The sequence below is a fragment of the Eretmochelys imbricata genome, chromosome 5 (assembly GCF_965152235.1).
Source record: "Eretmochelys imbricata isolate rEreImb1 chromosome 5, rEreImb1.hap1, whole genome shotgun sequence".
In the NCBI taxonomy this organism is placed as follows: Eukaryota; Metazoa; Chordata; order Testudines; family Cheloniidae; genus Eretmochelys; species Eretmochelys imbricata.
In genome coordinates, this window is record NC_135576.1 from 45,693,911 (window position 1) to 45,713,037 (window position 19,127).

General features: G+C 43.6%; 1 protein-coding gene across 3 annotated transcripts in view; it reads left to right on the forward strand.

Moving 5' to 3' along the window:
• AP3B1 (adaptor related protein complex 3 subunit beta 1) overlaps nt 1-19,127 on the forward strand; it is a 339,716-nt gene that overhangs the window by 76,942 nt on the left and 243,647 nt on the right. For all 3 annotated transcript variants that reach the window (XR_013346132.1, XM_077816999.1, XM_077816998.1), the window contains exons 4-5: nt 3,908-4,003; nt 9,005-9,165. Coding sequence is in view for 2 of the 3 variants with exons in the window: in XM_077816999.1 (XP_077673125.1) it covers nt 3,908-4,003; nt 9,005-9,165 (257 nt within the window). In the remaining variant the exon portion in view is untranslated. The remainder of the gene's footprint in view (nt 1-3,907; nt 4,004-9,004; nt 9,166-19,127) is intronic.

Consider the following 19,127-nt stretch of genomic DNA (forward strand, 5'->3'; position numbering starts at 1 on the left):
TTACACAAAGTAAAATTATTTCCCCATGTTTATTTCCCCCCCTTACTGTTCCTCACACGTTCTTGTCAACTGCTGGAAATGGCCCACCTTGGTTATCACTACAAAAGGTTTTTTTCCCCTCTCCTGTTGGTAATAGCTCACCTTACCTGATCACTCTCGTTACAGTGTGTATGGTAACACCCATTGTTTCATGTTCTCCATGTATATAAAATCTCCCCACTGTATTTTCCACTGCATGCATCCGATGAAGTGAGCTGTAGCTCACGAAAGCTTACGTTCAAATAAATTTGTTAGTCTCTAAGGTGCCACAAGTATTCCTTTTCTTTTTATGACTAAGATGTGTTCATATCCTCCTTTACTTCTGTCTATGTGCACAAAATCTATTGACTGTGTTATTATGTTCAGTTAGATGGAGCTCTGGTAGGTTGGTGAGGTTTGTTTTGCTTGGCACATGTACCAGACTCTAGTTATGTAATGTTCAGTGTTCTCCTTCATCGCTGGCCAATAAAACCAATACCTTTTGCATGACTGATTACTCACTCTGCTGCTAAGAGTTCCATCTCTTCCTGTGGTCCTTGATTGTCAAGGTTCCTTCCCCACTCTGAACTCTAGGGTACAGATGTGGGGACCTGCATGAAAAGCCCCTAAGCTTTTTTATTTTTACCAGCTTAGGTTAAAACTTCCCCAAGGTACAAACTATTTTACCTTTTGCCCTTGGACTTTATTGCTGCCACCACCAAGCGTCTAACAAATATATAACCAGGAAAGAGCCCGCTTGGAAACATCTTTCCTGCCAAAATCTTCCCAAACCCTACACCACCTTTCCTGGGGAAGGCTTGATAAAAATCCTCACCAATTTGTGTAGGTGAACACAGACCCAAATCCTTGGATCTTAAGAAGAATGAAAAAGCAATCAAGTTCTTAAAAGAAGAATTTTAGTTTGAAGAAAAAAAGTAAAAGAATCACCTCTGTAACATCAGGATGGTAAATACCTTACAGGGTAATCAGATTAAAAACATAAAGAATCCCTCTAGGCAAAACCTTAAGTTACAAAAAGACACAAAAACAGGAATATACATTCCATTCAGCACAGATTATTTTATCAGCCATTTAAACAAAACAGAATCTAACGCATAACTAGCTTGATTACTTACTAAATTCTAAGACTCCATTTCTTTTCTGTTCCCGGCAAAAGCATCACACAGACAGAGAGATCCTTTGTTTCTCGCCCCTCTTCCCCCCCCCCCTCCCAGCTTTTAAAGTATCTTGTCGAGGTTATCCTAGCTTCTTAACCCTTTACAGGATGAAAGGGTTTTTCCTCTGGCCAGGAGGGATTTTAAAGGTGTATTTTTCAGGTAGTACCGGTTGATTTCATAACTTGGTTTTCTAATAAAGTATTCCATTTGTAGCCAAATGCAACCAATACCATTCATGCATCAGGGAAGTGGACCTTACTACATGCTCTAGTGTTCTTGGTTATTCAGTTTGTGTCCCAAGGACTTATAATGAAGAATTTTAGCAACTGCTAAATATTCCTTCTGAGTTGCCAAAACGTCTTCTAATGGAAAATGGTGAAGTCTTCTAATGGATATAACCCATGGTGAAGTCTTCTACTACCAAAGAATTGGCAGTAACAGCTGGTAACCAAGATACTTTGCTGTCTCTTTGTATATACAAGGACTGTCAGACAGCCTAAACATCATCTTTATTTGCGTCTTCTGAATATTTTGGCAATTTTTTTTTCCATATCAGGAGGCATTCTGGATCGAGTATCTACCTCCACATTAGGTTTCCGTGGATGATAGCTAACTTTGAAGTTAGGTAATTCTTCAGTCTACCAGTGTGCTGTGATATTCAGCCTGGTAAAGGTGAATATGTAAGTTAACTGGTTACTATCTCTGTAAACCGTGAAGGATTGTGCATAGTACCAGGTAGTCATAGTTTGTTAGTTACAGCCCATTTCAAAACCAGAAATTCCAATTTTCCTGAGTGAAGGTCATTTTTCTCAGCTACAGTTCGTGTTCTTGACCCATAACTGATGTCATTTAGTTTAGCCTCCTGACATGGGTTTAAGATCCCCTTATTGGAAGCATCTAAATGTACTTCTACTACAGATCTCCAATTACAAGCACAGGAGCGCTCAAACACCTAAAGTGGAGCACCCACAGGGGGACACATCTTGAAGAACCTCAGTTATTGCACAAGGTGAATAACCCTGTCCTTTGGTTGTCTTCTATCTTTCTATTAACTGAATTCTCAAAATTATTTCTGACTCTGTTGGTATCTATTTGAAATAGATTAGGTCAAACTTTTAGAATATTGATCTTGATTGATTCCCTAAAGCAATAACCAAATTTTGTTCATCTGTAACCATTGTATATAGGGGGAAAAATATATGTACTTGTCCTCGTCATGTAATCTTAAACGTTTTAGTTGGTTTTATAAAATGGTTTCTTATTCCATAGATGTCTTTCCTGTCTAAACATGCTTCTAAATTTTTGATCCATACTTCATACTCTAATATGAAGTAAAAGCATTAGAGCATGTTTATTTCTCTTAAGAGAATTGAAGGGCACTTTATTGTTACAAAAGTATCTTGTAAATTTCATTTTTACAAGTACATGCTGCCCTGTTACATGCGTCATGGCATTAGATGTCAAAAGATGCAAAAAGTGACCTAACTGGCAGTATAGAACAAAAATAATCAAAGTCTTATTCAATAACTCATGGAGTTTGCTGTACTTGTATGGATAAACTAATTAAAGAGATCTGTCTGTGTTCCTCAAGCCTTATGGGGCCTTGTTATTAGTTTTACAGAAAGGATTGTTGTAACATTGAATGAAGGTAAATGATGAAAGAATAATGTAGACAAGAAGCACTAAGAACTCCTATTTCTAATCACAGAGTGATTTCAAAGAAAGGAGGTTTTCTCTGCACACCTGCAGTCATTCATTGCATAGGCCTCTTGTGGTCAATGTTGATTGCCACTTGTCTGTAGCAGAACAACAAATAACTTAGTGTTTTGTACCTTCTGTGATTTAATATTATGCTTTTTGCCAGAACTGGCACAAATCTTTTTTCCAGTAGTGACAGTAATTATAGCACAGCTGTAGTAAAGTGTCTTTCAGAGTTTCCATTATAAACCCCTATAGTCATTTTATAACACAAACATAAAAAAATGTATTCTGTGCTTACGTGACATACAGAGGCTTTGCCGTGGGGCAAGTTGTAGTGTAACTTATATAAACTGAAAGTGGGACAATTGTCTGTCTGAATTAAATTGAGTACTAAGGAAATTATTCATTCTAAGGCAGTGGTCCCCAAACTTTTTATTTTGTGTTCCTCCTTACAAGTAATGGAACCTGTCTGCCCCAATCCCCCCGGGAGTGGGGCTGGGAGCCAGGTCCAGGGGTGGGGCTGGGGTAGAGCATGGCTAGGCGGTGCTCTCGCCCCCTGTGGGGGCTGGCCTCTGGGGGGCCCCCCCATACCTCTCATGAACCTTCCTCCATGCCCCCCATGGGGGGCACTTAGCAGTTTGGGGTCCACTGTTCTAAGCTTTTAAAATGCTTTTAATTTTGCATCCCTTGTGGTAGATCAACAGTTAGGAGTACTTTTCAAATACCTGTAGTGTAGGACAAAGGTAGATCTGATTTTTCTTGCTATCTTATTGCATGACATCAGGAATTCTTGATTTATTGTAATTTAGGAAGTTTTGAATGACCCTTCTTCCTGAGGCACTGAGCATGTGATTATTCAGGAATGCTTTTAATCATAAATACAAAATTTGGAATGCCAATTCCTCCCCTTGGCAACTCTGTTTTGCCTTTCAAGTAACAAATGTAGTTTAGATTTCTGTGTGGTCATGTAGAATTCTTAAATTCTCTGATGCTATATTCTGTTTTTTTAGATAAAAAAACTGGTGTACGTTTATCTGATGCGCTATGCAGAGGAGCAGCAGGACCTGGCGTTGTTGTCCATCAGCACTTTTCAGCGAGCTCTGAAGGTGAGTAAATATAGTTAATTGCCCTGATGTGCTGTCAAAAATATAGGTATCTTCAATTGTTCTCCAGATATAGAAAACACTGTATGCTGCAGTTCATAAATATCTGAGTTTAAATTGATTCCGTGTGACTTGCACCTGACTTTTATGCTTTTTTTTTAAAGGTGTTAGATACAGTAACTAGCAACTAAATTGCATGGTTGGAAGTAACAAAAACAATATTTAAAAAACTTTTAAGTAGTGGTTAGAAACAGGAAGAAAAATACTTCACTTAAAAATGTAAACTTTTTTTTTGAAACCTACGTACTTAAAATACATATCTTTGCCTGCTCTTCCTCTGTTCCAGCAGTGTCACAGGGTCTGTACTGACACCTGATACCCTGAAAAATGAGGAGAGCCAGAGTTTCCCTTAAGTAAACTTCTGCTAACCGGTTTTACACGGAAGGTGTTTGGATTGCTTTTGGGGGTAGCAGCATAAAATCCTAAAATAGATTAAATAAAGTAAATCCCCTAAAGAAAATTCTGGGCTGTCACCCATATTAGTCCTAGTAGTAAGAGCCAGTGGGACTAATATTGTTATACTTCCTCAACTCTAAGTTAAAATCATGGGGTAGGAGGGAATGGGAAAATGGGATCAGATAACTAAAACTAAGAAACACCTCTGAAATAGGGTGGCAAAGATTTAGAAAGATATTTTAGTGCAGAGGTCTTGGCATGTGGCATACACGTTAAAGAGAATTACTTTTCTTCCTTCACAGAAGCCTATTTTGGGGGCCTGATGATTTTTTGCCCCCTTACTGACAGATTTGACATTTTGTTTACCTGTGCATCTGGCCAAGAAGAGCAGCATATGACTCCTTATGGATCCAGTCTATATTGTTATTGAGTTAGTCAGAAAGTTTATTACAGGCAAAGTGTCATTCATCGGGGCTAAAAGTTGCTTTCCCAATGTTGTCAAACCAGGAGTGAAGGTACAAATTAATATTGGTGCTCCCAAATGCAAATAGTCTATGCTACTGCTGGACAATCAAGCTAGCCCCCCACCCCTGGTTCAGTCCTCCTCCCCCTCAAAAAAGCAAAACAAAACCAACCTCTCAAAAAACTTAGTTTTAAAATGTCACGTACATTCTTATCAAATTCCATTGATCAGGGGACACAGGCAACTGATCAACAAACATTGAGGATGGATTTTAAACAGCAGGTTGCAACCTTAATGCTGGGAGGGGTATTATGTTCCCTGTATTTAATTAGCATTTAACTGGGTCCATTGCAGTGTTCAGAACTCCCATCATGCAGCAAATTACTCAGGGTTGACTCCTAGAACTCAGCTCACTTATGAGTCCTTCCACCTCCCACTGTGTACTGGCACGAAGGAAGGATTTCAGGTCTCTCCTTTTTCCCATAGGCAAAAGGACTGCCAGCAAAATCCCAGGTCTAATTTACCTCTGGGAGCTGGTCACTTTTTAGTCTTATCCACACTGTACAGTGGCTACTGGGAGTGCCACATTTAGTATGTTTGCACCCCCCACCCATGCTGCCCTGTAGCTATTTCCTGCCTGATCCATTCCCTAAGGACGTGGAGCCAAATGTTGGGCCCTGCATCCAACAGATGGATTCAGTTGTCCCTAAAAAAAAACAAAAACAAAAACAAAAACAAAAAACACATCGGGCCTAGAGAATTGGCTGTCCCTTTGTGTGATTACTGAACCACTAACCCCAAAAATTACCCTGGTCACTTCATGTTCAAATTTTTTTGGAGCTCTGTTGACGTGGGCTGGCTCAATGGCTCCCTGCCAAACTTGCCTTGTGAGCATCTCTGACCAAACCATAGTGTGTGTGGCCACAACTGCCTAATCAACTCCACATCCCTCTGGATCCGAATATTTAAATTCAGTTTGTTACAAGCCCAGAAGTAATTTTCTCTAATGTGCCCTGACTTTTTTCAATGGTTAATAATTGTATTGGCTTCCAATTAATACTAATGTAATAAGCCGGGGGAGTGGGGCGGCAGGTTAGAGGGTTCTAGTACCAGAATCAGATACAACAGAATTAAAATTAAGAAATTCAGTGTCCCGTGGGGAACCCTGTTGTGTATAGCAAAGACACTCACACTGCGGGCAAAGCAAAGCCTTAGCCAATTTTGGTAACATAATCTGTAAAGACAAGCAAGCTCCAAACCACCCAAACAAATAGCAATAATATAATATTAGGGTTATTTTTGGTGTCATTCTTTGCATATACTCATATACACTTATACTCTCGCTTTTCCTTGGGGACCTTGGTGGTAAGAGACAAAGGACCAGCCATGTTCCTTGCATGCCAAATGAGTCTGATGGTCCAGACACCAATGCCTGAAGGTCGGTGAAGGAGAATGACAGCGAAGAGCTTAAGGGTCATTGATGAAAAGCTTGCCCTCTCCTACCTGGTAGCCTGACTTATTATAGGGAGTGTCATGAATAATAATTCAGATGCCCAGCCTCCTGTGTCCATATCTAACTTTCTCACCCTACTAATATTTGGTGCCTGCATTCTATAGAGTAACATATGAATGCCTCTTATGAATCCTATAGGTTAACATATGAATGCCTCTTAACTCATCATATATGTTAACTATTGCAAAAGCAAGTTTTTGGTTAAACATCTACCAATGACTTTATTGAAAGCCTAGTATCAATTCAGTATTCCTATGGTTATGTACCAAATCCCCTCTCAAGGAAGCTATTTCTGGTTCCCCAAAATCTACATTAACTGTTGGGCCATTTTGTCTGTGCTAAAGGTCATAGACCTATGCTTCACTTATGCTAACCTGCTTAAGCCAATGTCTCAGAGAATACAGGTCTGTAGGTTCCTTATTTTACTGCTAAGTAAAATAAAATGCTAAGCTAGCTCTGTGGGCTACACCAAGGTGAGTAATCACAGCATTTGATGGCTGCCTTTCAGGCATCAGTGAGTGCAGAAGGGGCATGATCTGATCCCATAACATGACCCTTTCGCTGTATCCTTGAAGGCATATGGCTTCAGCCTTGGAAAATAAACTGCTGATCTGGCAGCCTTCTTGTTGGTCTGGTCTAATGCACGATAGTGTGCCCACAGATCCAGATATTGACTCTTTTTTCAATGTCTCCTGCAACCGCAAATGTTAGACGGGGTTGGTGTGGTCCCCCAGCATCTCCCAGCAACCCAACATTAGGATGAACATAGGCCCTGTAGCATTCTGATTGCCAGTGCCCAATTGCCTGGACCTGCTGAAAGTCAGACCTGGTGCTGCAGACACTACTACTCCAATCCTAAAGGAACGTGTACCAAAATTTTTAGGATTGAGGCCTATGACAGCTTTCTTATGACTGCTGTGAATTTATACTGGGTGAGGCAGCTCCATTCCTATGTAAGAATAGTGGTCCTGGCTCCAAGTCCCCTATTCCTAAAAATCCTTTGACTACCTTCACAAGACATAACTGTTAATCTGTGAATTCCCTTAATTCAACCATAATCCCTTTTCCTACTTATTCACTTTTTGAATACCTGTATTTTAAAGACACTGATCCTTTCTTAAATTGTTCATTCAGTGCACACCTAGAGCAGTTCTTTGCTGCCTGTGGCACCACCTTGCTAATCCTGAAAGCTAGAGAAGCCACAACAAATGCTGTTTTGAATAAAGCTGCCTGCCCCCGCCCCCAGAACTGCATATTCTGAAATATTTGAACAGTAAACCCAGTACAGTTATTGGGTGCCTGTCTCCCCTACATCTACTGTGTTTGTGTCTGAACCAACCCTCCAAGAGCTTCCTTAATAAGAACCTCAGCAAGTCCTGTTATCCTGCAACATAAAGTCAGGCACATGAGGTACCCTGGGATTGTGGATGAAGCCAATCCAGGGTGTACCAGAGATATACTGCATGTCTTATCATTTGATACTCAAGGATGGGCTGGACACGCTGGAATCTTTCCTTAACTCTAAATTTTGCAGTTTCCACTGAACTGGCCTCTTAAATCCTGAAAGGTCTGGGGGTCAATGGAGTTTTTTTGCTTTGGATTGTACCTGAAGCTTTGTTCCCAGTGTCCAGTTGGATCATCCAGATACCCTGTTAAATTGAGTGAGCAATGTTTCCCACACTTCCCAGTCGTTCATTTGTACCTGGCAGCTTCAGGTGGGGCAGCAGAAGCCTCCACTGCCCTGTGGTGCCCCCAGCATGGCTTTCAGAGCTTGCCACTGGCAGGGGGGCCACATGGACAGGAGTGCGGAGAAACAGGATGTGTAGTCCTCACTGCAGCAGCCTGACTCCTGTGCAGCTCCCAAGGGGGATGGGGTCTTGATACTTGAGTGCCTCCCAGGGAAGTGAGAGGTGGGAATGATGTACTATGTACACCCCTGTAGTCTGTTCAAGATTCATCCCCACTGACTGTAGGAGAAGGGCATGTCATTGTTTTCTTGAAAAAAAAAAAAAAAAAAAAAAGGATTAAACAGGATTTATTGGTGAAAAGGCGAAGATGTTAGAAAAGGCATCTTTTTTGTTGCAGCATTCATGTTTAATTTATTTTTCTATTTTACAGTCTTCATGTATGGGGAAGCTGTATGTAATATTAAGATTGATCTGGGTTGTACAACTTTCAAAATGCCTGAATTTGTGGAAGACTTTAAAATTATAAATAGAAAAATTTATTATTTTTTATAACAGTTCTCTCTCCCTCTTCTTCCTTCTCCTTCATTTTTCCTGTTTTCATTTGCATAAATAAAACTTGTTAATGTGGTGTTATGTTTGGCAGCTCCTCATAATATATGCAGTATTTTTCAGATTGTTGAAACTTTCTCTGGTGTCAAGTTCCACATAAATTTGAACAATAGCAAAGTGAACCTGAAATTAAAGCCAGACTAATAACAGTAAAATAAAAAAATGGCATTCACGTGGCTTAATATGTCCTCAGTCATTGCAGTATTCATTGCATGTTTTAATAATGATAAATTTCTGCAGTATTACTTATATTGTTTTGTTTCTGTTCTTTTTAGGATCCTAATCAGTTAATCCGTGCAAGTGCTTTGAGAGTTTTATCTAGTATCCGTGTGCCAATTATTGTTCCTATTATGATGCTTGCTATTAAAGAAGCTTCTGCTGATTTATCTCCTTATGTTAGAAAAAATGCAGCCCATGCAATCCAAAAACTGTATAGGTAAGTAGTCTTTTACCATAAATGTTGAAAAGCTATCCTAGGGAAATTCTGCGCCACTGTGGCTCAACATAAAAATGCTCCCACTCCCCTTGCAGAAAATGGTTTTTGTGGGGAAGCGAAGACAAGTCGCACCCATACTTATCACCCCTGCTCCGTAGCTCAGTCATGTCTGTTTGGGCATCTGATGGGAGAGGTAAATCACTGGGGGGAGGGGCGGTCTGGGAAATGCCCCGGCTGCACAGGGATGTTAGTCTCCATCCTCCCTCTGCCCCCCCACCCAGTTGTGACAGAGTTCCTCCTCCCCCTCCCTCTTCCCTGCATGGAGCAGCTGGGGCTGGGTCAGATGAATCCCCAGAAATGTCCCAAAAAGAAAAGGAGTACTTGTGACACCTTAGAGACAACCAATTTATTTGAGCATAAGAATTCATAGGAATGCATCTGATGAAGTGAGCTGTAGCTCACGAAAGCTTATGCTCAAATAAATTGGTTAGTCTCTAAGATGCCACAAGTACTCCTTTTCTTTTTGCGAATACAGACTAACACGGCTGCTACTCTGAAACCAGAAACTTCCCCTGGCTACAAGAAGTTCAGCACCATGGGGGAGGTGGGAGGTGAGGGGGGTTTGGATACAGGGGAGTTGGGTGGACAAGGGGAGAAGCTCCCAGTACAGGGATCCCTCCACCACGCCCCCTCCACATCTGGAGCCCCCTGGAAATTCTTCAAAGCTGTGTTCATTGACCCGCACATGTTCAGTAGCTCTCCTTGTGCTCCCGACCAAGGGTATAAGGGGTGGTGCAGGTCTTTACTGCTGCGTGGTCTGAGTTGAAATTGTGTCCACCTTCAGTGCATAACCTGCATAGTAAACTCGTTCTAAATAGTTCTTATATCTAGTTTAGTAGTTTTAGTTCGCATAAGGTTACCGTTAGTGTAGGATAAGTCTTCCCCCATAATCCCCCATTCCAGGGGCAATCCTTCCTGGGACAGTGCCCAAAGTCTCGAGATTCAGAAGTGCATCTCCTGTCCTCACTCTTCTCTGTAGTGATGAGCGTCAACAGTGCCTGAACTGCCTAGGAGAAGCACATATATCAGCACGGTGCAATAATTAGAGAGGTACAAGAGCTCTGTCTTAGCAAGTTTCTGATGGAGGAGGCTATGAGGCCTTGCTCTCACCCGGGCTCTGGAGACCGCCATATACATCAGCCTCAATCAACGAGCAGCACCCCTGTAAGCTCGAGCCTTGAGCAAAGCCTTTACCACCAAAGTGGAAAGAGTCCTTCTGCAGGACTCCCCATGAGAGTAAGGGGAACTCTCATGGGTGCGAGGATGGATCCCTGTAGAGGACTGTCCATAAGAAACACGTTTCCTTCCTGAGCTGGTCCAGGCTGGGTAAGATGTCACAGATGGAACCCACAGAATCAGCTCTGCTGAAGGCCCCTAGATTGTATGAAAAGTATGAAAAAAGAGGGATCCTCTGGTTCTGGTGTGACAGTGGGATTGAAGCGAAAAGACAGACACTTGCCAGTCCCATCTACAAGTAAAGGTCTACTGCCTCAATTATCTGAAGACCGACTAGTGAAGATAGGTGAGCCAGGTCCTTCAGATGTCCCAGCTGGAACTCCCTGGACTCCGGGAGGTATTGAAATCTTCGTAACCCCCAGAAGATGTATTCCTCCTTTACCTGGAGTCTCCACTTCTCTTGCACCCTGTCCTCCTGAGGGATGTCCTTACCCCTGAGTAGGAATTGTTACAGCTGTCTTAGGAGCAGTTACGTTCCCTGGGAAGAAGGACCATAGTTCAGACTGTGCTACCACTACCAGCAGAATCTTCATTAGAATCAGAGGAGTTGGAGGCATCATTAACTCTGAGAAAGCACAGAAGTCCCGACAGGCGCTTGAGAGGCTATACCTACCACTGCTCCAGATACGAACCCCTTGGGGACCACTGAGTCCAATGACCCCTTCTTCTGGCTTCATTGGGGCCTTTGGAACTGCTGCAGGAGACACCTGGACTGCTCCTAGGAGTCATACCGCTGCTCCCCCTCTCACCAGCCAGCTTCATTGGTGTATGAGGAGGAAGCGCCGGAACCAGTTCCAACGGTACCGATAGTACTGATCGGAGGCTTCCTCATCATCCCCAGATGATGCCATCGCTGCCAGATGACCACTGGCAATACCAGGAGCTATTGCAAAGGGTTGCTAATGATCTACAGATCCCACTGGAAGAGGTCCAGGTCCCTCAATACCTTGAACATTTTCCAGCCACAAGGACTGACCAGAGTAGCCTTTCTAATCAACAAGGCCATATTAGATTCGGACAGAGTGGTTTGGCACATACTTGCACCTTGTGCACCTGCACCAAAAAGGGCCATAAGATGCTACTTTATTCCTGCCAAGGGAGCTGACTTTGTTTTCCCATCGTGCTCCTAACTCCGCTGTTGGTACAGGCAGCGACGGAAAGAACTAGGTTGCACTTTCAAAAACCTACTCCTGAACAGAAGAGCTCAAAGAGACTGGATCTCCTAGGTAGGAAAGTCTCCTCCTCCACAGGTCTGCGGTTTTACATAGCTAATTACTAAGCTTTGTTAGGTATTGAAATAGTATTTTGCTATGTCAGACATGCGGACTTCAGAGCCAAACTACTATGGAAGACAGAGCCCAATTCCAATCTTTTCTGGACAAAGGAAAATAGTGACAAAGGTGGTGCTGTAAACAGCGGTAGATGCCACAGATACTGCATCCAGAAGTTTGTCCACAGGGCTGGGCACGCGAAGGGACTGGTGGTTCCAGTCATCAGGCTTTCCTAGAGACGTCCAAGACACTATCCCAAACCTTCCTTTCAACCTTTTTAATGAAAAAATGGACAAGTCCCTTCACTTGCTAAAGGACTCAATAGTCACTCTGTGATTCTTGGGGATTTACACTCTAGCACCCAGGAGGAGACACCAGAGACAGCCTTTTAAGCCGCGACTGCCCCCTGCACACACTCCATATTACCAACATCCACCTGAGCCTCTATGCAAATGGCAGAGGATCCGGAGATCCTGTTTCTAGACTCCTACTTCCACAGCTTCTGCTTATTTCCAACTGCAGGCCAAAGGCCATTTTTCACATGCAGGTTGAGCCTCGCTTACCACCATTGTTGCAATCTTTGCCTCCCGTAGACAAGTCAAGAGGTCATCTTATCCTTTTCGCCCACACCTAGGACAAGATCACCACAGAGTTGGGTCCTGGAGGTTATCCATCTAGGATACTCTACAGAGTTTTTCTTTCCCATCTCCCCAGTCCTTCTCAGGGACCACTCTGATCAGATGATTCTTCAACAAGAGGTGGAATCCCTCTTAAATTGTAGAGCAGTAAAATGTGTCCTGCCTCACTACCATGGAATAAGGTTCTACTCCCCATATTTCCTAATCCCCAAAAAAGACAGCAGGTAGAGACCCATCCTTGACCTTTGACAACTCAACATCTTTATTCAAAAGCTGAAGTTCAGGATGATTATGCTGGCATTGATTATCCCCTCCCTTCAGGAGGGAATGTGGTTTGTGGCTCTCGACATGAAGGATGCATATTTCCACATAAATATTCACGTATCTCACAGGAAACTCCTATGCTTTATGGTCATCCAAGATCACTACCAGTTTCATGTCCTCCCTTTCGTGTATGGCACCCAAGGTATTCACGAAAATGCTCACTGTAGTAGTAGTAGCCGAGATATGATGTCAGGGCTACACGGTGTTTCCATACCTAGATGACTAGCTTCAGGTGGGCCAATCTCATTGGGAAGTCATGTCACTCACAGAATTTATTGGACACCTTCTTGCTACCGTAGGGGTTGAAGAAAAGTCCATTTGATCACCTAAAGGATGTTAAATTTTTATAGGAGCACAGCTGAACTCTTTCTCCTTCCCAACCCCCCCAAGCACTTCTCCCCACAGGCACGTTTCACATAATGAGCAGCTTGATCTCTCACATGACACACAGACTGCAAACTATAGTACAAAGCTGCCTTTATTTGCTAGGCCACATGGCTGCATACACCTCCGTGACACCATTTGCCAAACTCCACTTGCCCTGCCTATAAGCTTGGTTTCATTCGATTTATCTACCAAGCAAGATCATAGTGACTCTGATGTCACTGTTCCTATCAGAGCTCTCATCTCCCTCAGTTGGTGGTCCAATCCACACAGGATCATGGTAGGGATTCCTTTAAACCCTACCACACTGTAGGCCACCATCCTGACTGCCTCGCTTACAGGGCGAGGTACTCACCTGGATCACAATACTGCTCAGGGTACCTGGACCACAAGAAAGGCCAAACTACGCACCAACTTACAGGAGCTAAGAGCAGTCCGCTTAGTGTGTAAGGCCTTCCTTCCCCTTATATGCTCACTCCATGTACAGATAACGTCAGACAATATCACCATAGTGGTCTATATAAAAAATTGGAGGAGCAAAATCTTGTCCCCTCCTCTTGGAAGCTGTCACACTTTGGAACTGGTGTCTTTGAAACCACATTATGATATAAGCTGCCTATCTTTTGGGCATTCACAACTCCTTGGCATGTTGGATTGCCCTCAAAGTTATATAAGTATGATAGAATTATAATTATGTAGTAGTAGAAATAAAGATAGACAAAAGAGTATATAGGTATTGTAAAAAGGTATGAACATCAGTTCCATGCTGTTGAATTTCACTCTGTAACAAATGCAAGGTCAAAGTGCTAATTATTTCAGGCCAGTAAGGACAAAGAGTCTGTGCTGGAAAGTGATAAGAACTTTGAGGAAATAATGCTGTTCTTTAAAACAACACCCTGATGCTCTTCCCCAGTGGGCGCCCCTTGTCATGCCTATGTAAATCTTGGTATTCAAAGAGGGAAAAATAGATAGTGGGATAAAACTTGTTAAATGAATCAAGAGTCATAGATTGTTTTCTTAAGTAAAAGAATGAATGATGAGCGCATGGAATTGAGAGCCTGAAGCAGGGAAATAATTGGTTAGTAAATGGTGCCAGCCTAATCCTAAGAATTTCAACCTTGATATTGATGGGCCGAAGAATATGCAAAGTGGAGATAACTGGATGACCCCCAGAGGGCGAACCGGAATCCACCCAAAACGCATCAAGGAAGAACAAGAAGATAACATCTAGCCATCATGGAGCTGTCATGGATGTACCATCTGCTGATTGAGCTGATTGATGGTCATCTCAATTGTAAATTCAGCATGATGAAGCAACTTCCATAGACTTGTATTGAACCAGAGACCTATGAAAATTGGGTCCAGGGACTGTGTTCTTTGAGTCTGGTTCTACGACCACCCTCCAGGAGCATCAGATGCGCATCTGACAACGACTTGGCTCCACTCTCGTGTCCAGGCCACCTGGCCAGTGACTTGGCATGAGCAACATCTAGGCTGGTAACTATAACAACCTTTATGTAGAACTTGTGTATGAATGTGTGTGTGTGTGAATGGATCTATATAGAAACTGCATATAGGAATATTTTGTTGTATTTACAATAAATGTGGCAATTTTCCTTGTCCCTCTTGCCCCAAGATCCTGTTGGTATCATTTTTATTAGTGTAACAGGCAGACAAGCTAAGCAGAAGTTTTTTCACAGACATGAATGGGAGATATACGACACAGTTCTAACCAACATATTTGTGCAGTGGGGTACTCTCCTTTTCATCTCAGACCAACAGGAAGCTCCCCATGTATTACTCCAGGAGAGCTATAGGCCACAATTCCCAGGATGTTGCTCTCCTACTCCTCTGGACAGATGGCCTCAAAATATACCTTTCCTCCCTTTCTCTGCTGCCACAATTTCTACTGAAGATGTGTCACAAAAGGGCCACCATCATCCTCCTGGCACAGACAGTTCTGGTTCTCAGAACTCCTAATGATGTTCATGTGCCCACCTATCTGAATCCGCTCATGCTGGGGAAATCAAGTACCACAACCTGGGCTCACTCCACCTCACAACCTGAATTTTGGGTGGGCATTGGAAATAGAACACTCATACTCTATCTCTGTCCAGGAAATCCTTAGCCTAAGTAGAATGGATTCTACTAGAGCCTGCTACCGGACTGAATCTCAGTGTTTTTTGATCTGGATACATCACCCCCACCACCACCACCATATGCCTGATACTGTGGACATTCAGATCATCTCCTCTGCTTAGACTTCAGTCCTTGCTAGGGTACACATAGCAGCTATCAGTGCCTTTCTCCTTCCGGTGGAGAGACATTCTGTCTTATACGCTTGACTACCGTGCCATTTATGAAAGGCGTATTAGGACCTTTTTACTGGTTATTAAACCTACGCCTCAATGGAACCTTGTCCTGTCGATATTCACAGGTCTGTCCTTCAAACCTACGGCAACATTGCCGTGACCTACTTTTCTATGAAGATGATATTCTTACTGGTCCCTATCTGTATTCCACTACCTGCCCTCCTTCCCCTCTGCTTTGGATCCTGTAAGATTGTGATAAGAGGGAACTGGAGAAATGTCAACCTCCCCCTTATGCCCTCGATTGGGAGCACAAGGAGAGCTATGTGCACATATCGGTCAATGGACACTGCTTTGAAGAATTAGACTTGAGCGCATGGCATGCCTGCATACCCATGTGTGGAATACACACAGGGACCACACATCTTGAAGAACCTCCAATTACAGTAAGTAATCTCCCCTTATCACTGCTCCCTATTTGTCAGTGTATCCATAACTTAAAAATAAAATATTGTCCCTTAGGAATTGGGGCCTCATCCACTTGGCAAACATTAGATTTATCTGCCTTCCATTTTTTCCCATTATCTTACTGTTACATTTATCTTGTATGCTAAAGGTGTTCAAATTAATAAATCATCTTGATTTAGCCAAGAGAAACTGAGCACATATTAAGTTCCCAAAAGAGGTCTCACAGAAAATGATAAATTCCGTACTTGAAATTCAGATCTACCAGAACTTGGAGTAAATTTTTAAAAAGGGATGTGGGAAATGGCTGTAGGGAGTTCTGACCAAAAATTATGTTTCTTACTGTAGCATCTAGAGGCTCCAGCCACGTTCTGGGACCCATTTTGCTGGATGCTGTACAAACATAGTTAATACAATTTCTCTGCACCTTGAAGTCTTTAAACCACAATTTGAGGACTTCAATAGCTGAGGCATAAGTTAGGGGTTTGTTACAGGAGTTTGTGGGTGAGATTCCATGGCCTGCGTTGTGCAGGAGGTCAGACTAGACAATCCTAATGGTCCCTTCTGACCTTAAAGTCTATGATTCTATAATTTAATAAAGTTAAGTTGCTTGCTTCTGCTACTGGGGGGAAAAAAAAGCAGCGAATCCCTTTACCACTAGTAAACATTCAAAATTAAGCTAAGACCAACAGACTGTTGTACTTAAATTAGTAAAGCTCAGAGTTGTCAATAATCTGTTAGTAACTGTGGTGGGGTGGGGTTCCCCATCCAGTGTGGGGTGAGTTCACACCGTCCCTCAGGCTGTCCTTTACCTCAAGGCAGTGAGACCTAAGGACTAGAGTTGATAGGGTTACCCTGGTCTGCAGGGCAGTAAGGCCTAGCGGCCAGAGTCAATAGACTGGCCCTGGTTCACAGGTCAATAGGAATTAAAAAAAAGTATAAACATTTTAAACTAAACAAGGTCTGTGAATGTTCTGAAGCAGTCCCCAGGCCTGGCAGTGCTCACCAAAGTATGTGCCTAGTCAGCAGGTAGTAGGATGAGGTAGCTACTGTGGTAATATGGCATTACGTAAGGATCTTGCCTCTGTATGTATGTGGGGTAGAACCAGTTGGTGTAATAAACTATTGAGTAGTGGCTCTTTGGACATCTCTAATGGTTATACCAAAGAGGTTTGAGTCTGTTATTGCCTCATAGCTGATGGACTTGGTCCTTTAGCTCCAATTAGTAGAGGGGTCATCTTTGAGGTTCAGAGATGCTGGGTTCAGTACTTGAAAGCGACCTGATTAGAGGTGTCATTACACTAATATAGTTACTGTGCCATTAAAGCACCTGCTGATTCCGTGGCACAGTGGCCTATGCAGCCTCTCAGTATAGCAGTTTTCAATGCTATAGTGCATGCTACTGAGGCTCCCTGTACCAGGTTATATGACTGCCTACCACATCAACATACGCTAATTGCTGCTGTGCATCTAAAACCTGCCAGTGCTAAACAGTCCAATAAAAAGGAATGAGGAGGACTCAGTGGTATCCTCTGTGGTTCTCCCAACCTCTCCTGCTTCCTCTTCCTCAGAGCAAATAGGTACGGCATTGCTACTTGTGCTTGAGACCACCCACTGGACCACTTCAGAAATGGGGAGGGAGGAGGGTCAAGCACCCTGCCCCCTCCCCCAGCCTGCAGCTGGGAGCTGTAAGAGCCGCTTTGCCCTGGAGCTGGGGAGAGTCCCTCTGCCAGCAACTGGAGAGCTGGTGGGAGGTCCCTTACAGCAGCTGCTGAGTAGTGCTAGAAGTCCCTCTGCTGCTGTCGGAGGCGGCTGGGAGCTGCAGAGGAAGGGGGGCCTGCGAGCGGTGGCAGCTGTTTGGGGAGCTGTGGGGGGCCCCACAGCTGCTGAGCAGCTCTGGGGTGCTTCTGCTGCCATTGCTGGTGGCTGGGCAGCTGAGGGGTCCCCACTGGCAGTGGCAGCTGGTTAGTGTGGGGGTCCTCACGCTGCTGGCACTGGGGAGCTCTGGGGATGGCCCTTCCAGCAGCTGCTGAGAAGCTCCAGGGTCCCTCTGCCGCCGCCAGAGGCAGCTGCGGGGTGAGGGTACTGGCTGCTCACAGAAGCTGAGCAGCTGCAAGTGGTGGAGGGAGGAGGGTCCCTGTCGATGCCGGCCTGCCAGTTGCAGGGGCATCCCCCACGGACAGTGGTGGCTGAGCTCTTGCAGTGGTCCCCCGCTGTTGGCTTCAGCAGATGTTAATGAGTATGCTCAGTACACCCTAAGTAGCAAATACAATCAGCAGTTTTTCACACTGCAAGGTGGTTGGTCAGCTGCGGGGGTTCCCAATGTCAGAGTTCACTGGAAGTCACGGATTTCGTGACTTCCACATTCTCCATGACATTGTAACCTTACTGATGAGTCACAAATCCATTGGCCCTGATCCCTCTTAAAGGGCTAGGGCCACCCTGTGACAGATATACTTCTCACAATGACACCAGGCAGACTAGTGTTGCCTATGAACAAGGGCCTTCTCAAGTCACAAAAGTTATCTGGCACATCTCAGTGTCTATCCCAGCCACCTCCAGCAGGGCAGATAGGAGGTCCCAGCCAAGAAGTTGGAATATTTCTATCAGTACCTGACCACAAGGTCCTTAGTTGTACAGGCAGCTCAAGAAGTTGTAACAGGGAGCTCCCAGAACCACTCCTTGTGAGGAGAGTCCTAAGAAACTGAATCTCTTAGGCCATAAAGGTCCTTTCTTCTGTGAGCCTCCAAATTAGAATGGCCAACTATCAAGCCTTGTTCTGTATATAGGGCTTCCTCTTCTGGGATAGGTTCTCAAAGCTACTTGATTAAGCCGCCAAAAGTCCATCAGGATGAGCTTAAAGACCTTTATGTCAGAAAGTAAACATAGTGCAAGAAGTTCAGTACAGGCTGCACTTGTAGATTCCAATGCAGTGGCAGGGATTATGGTGTCAGCTGCCGCCATAGGGTGTTCTTTATAGGTACAAGCATCTAGGATCCCTCAGATGATAAAGATAATAATAGAAGATCTCCCTTTTCGAAGGTACCGAATTATTTCGCAGGAGTGCAGTTGAAACTCTTTATCGTTTCAAGGATAGAAGTGACTTTACATTTCTAAGACTCTGCGTCCCCACCTTGCAGAGAAAAGAGGTAGCAGCTCTACTATAGGCACACATCTCTGCCCCAGTACTAGTCTTAATAAATACCATTAGAATCTCTGAGGAAGAAGCAGAAATTCCTCTGTGACCACCCTGTAACTTGGACAGGCTGGTTTTA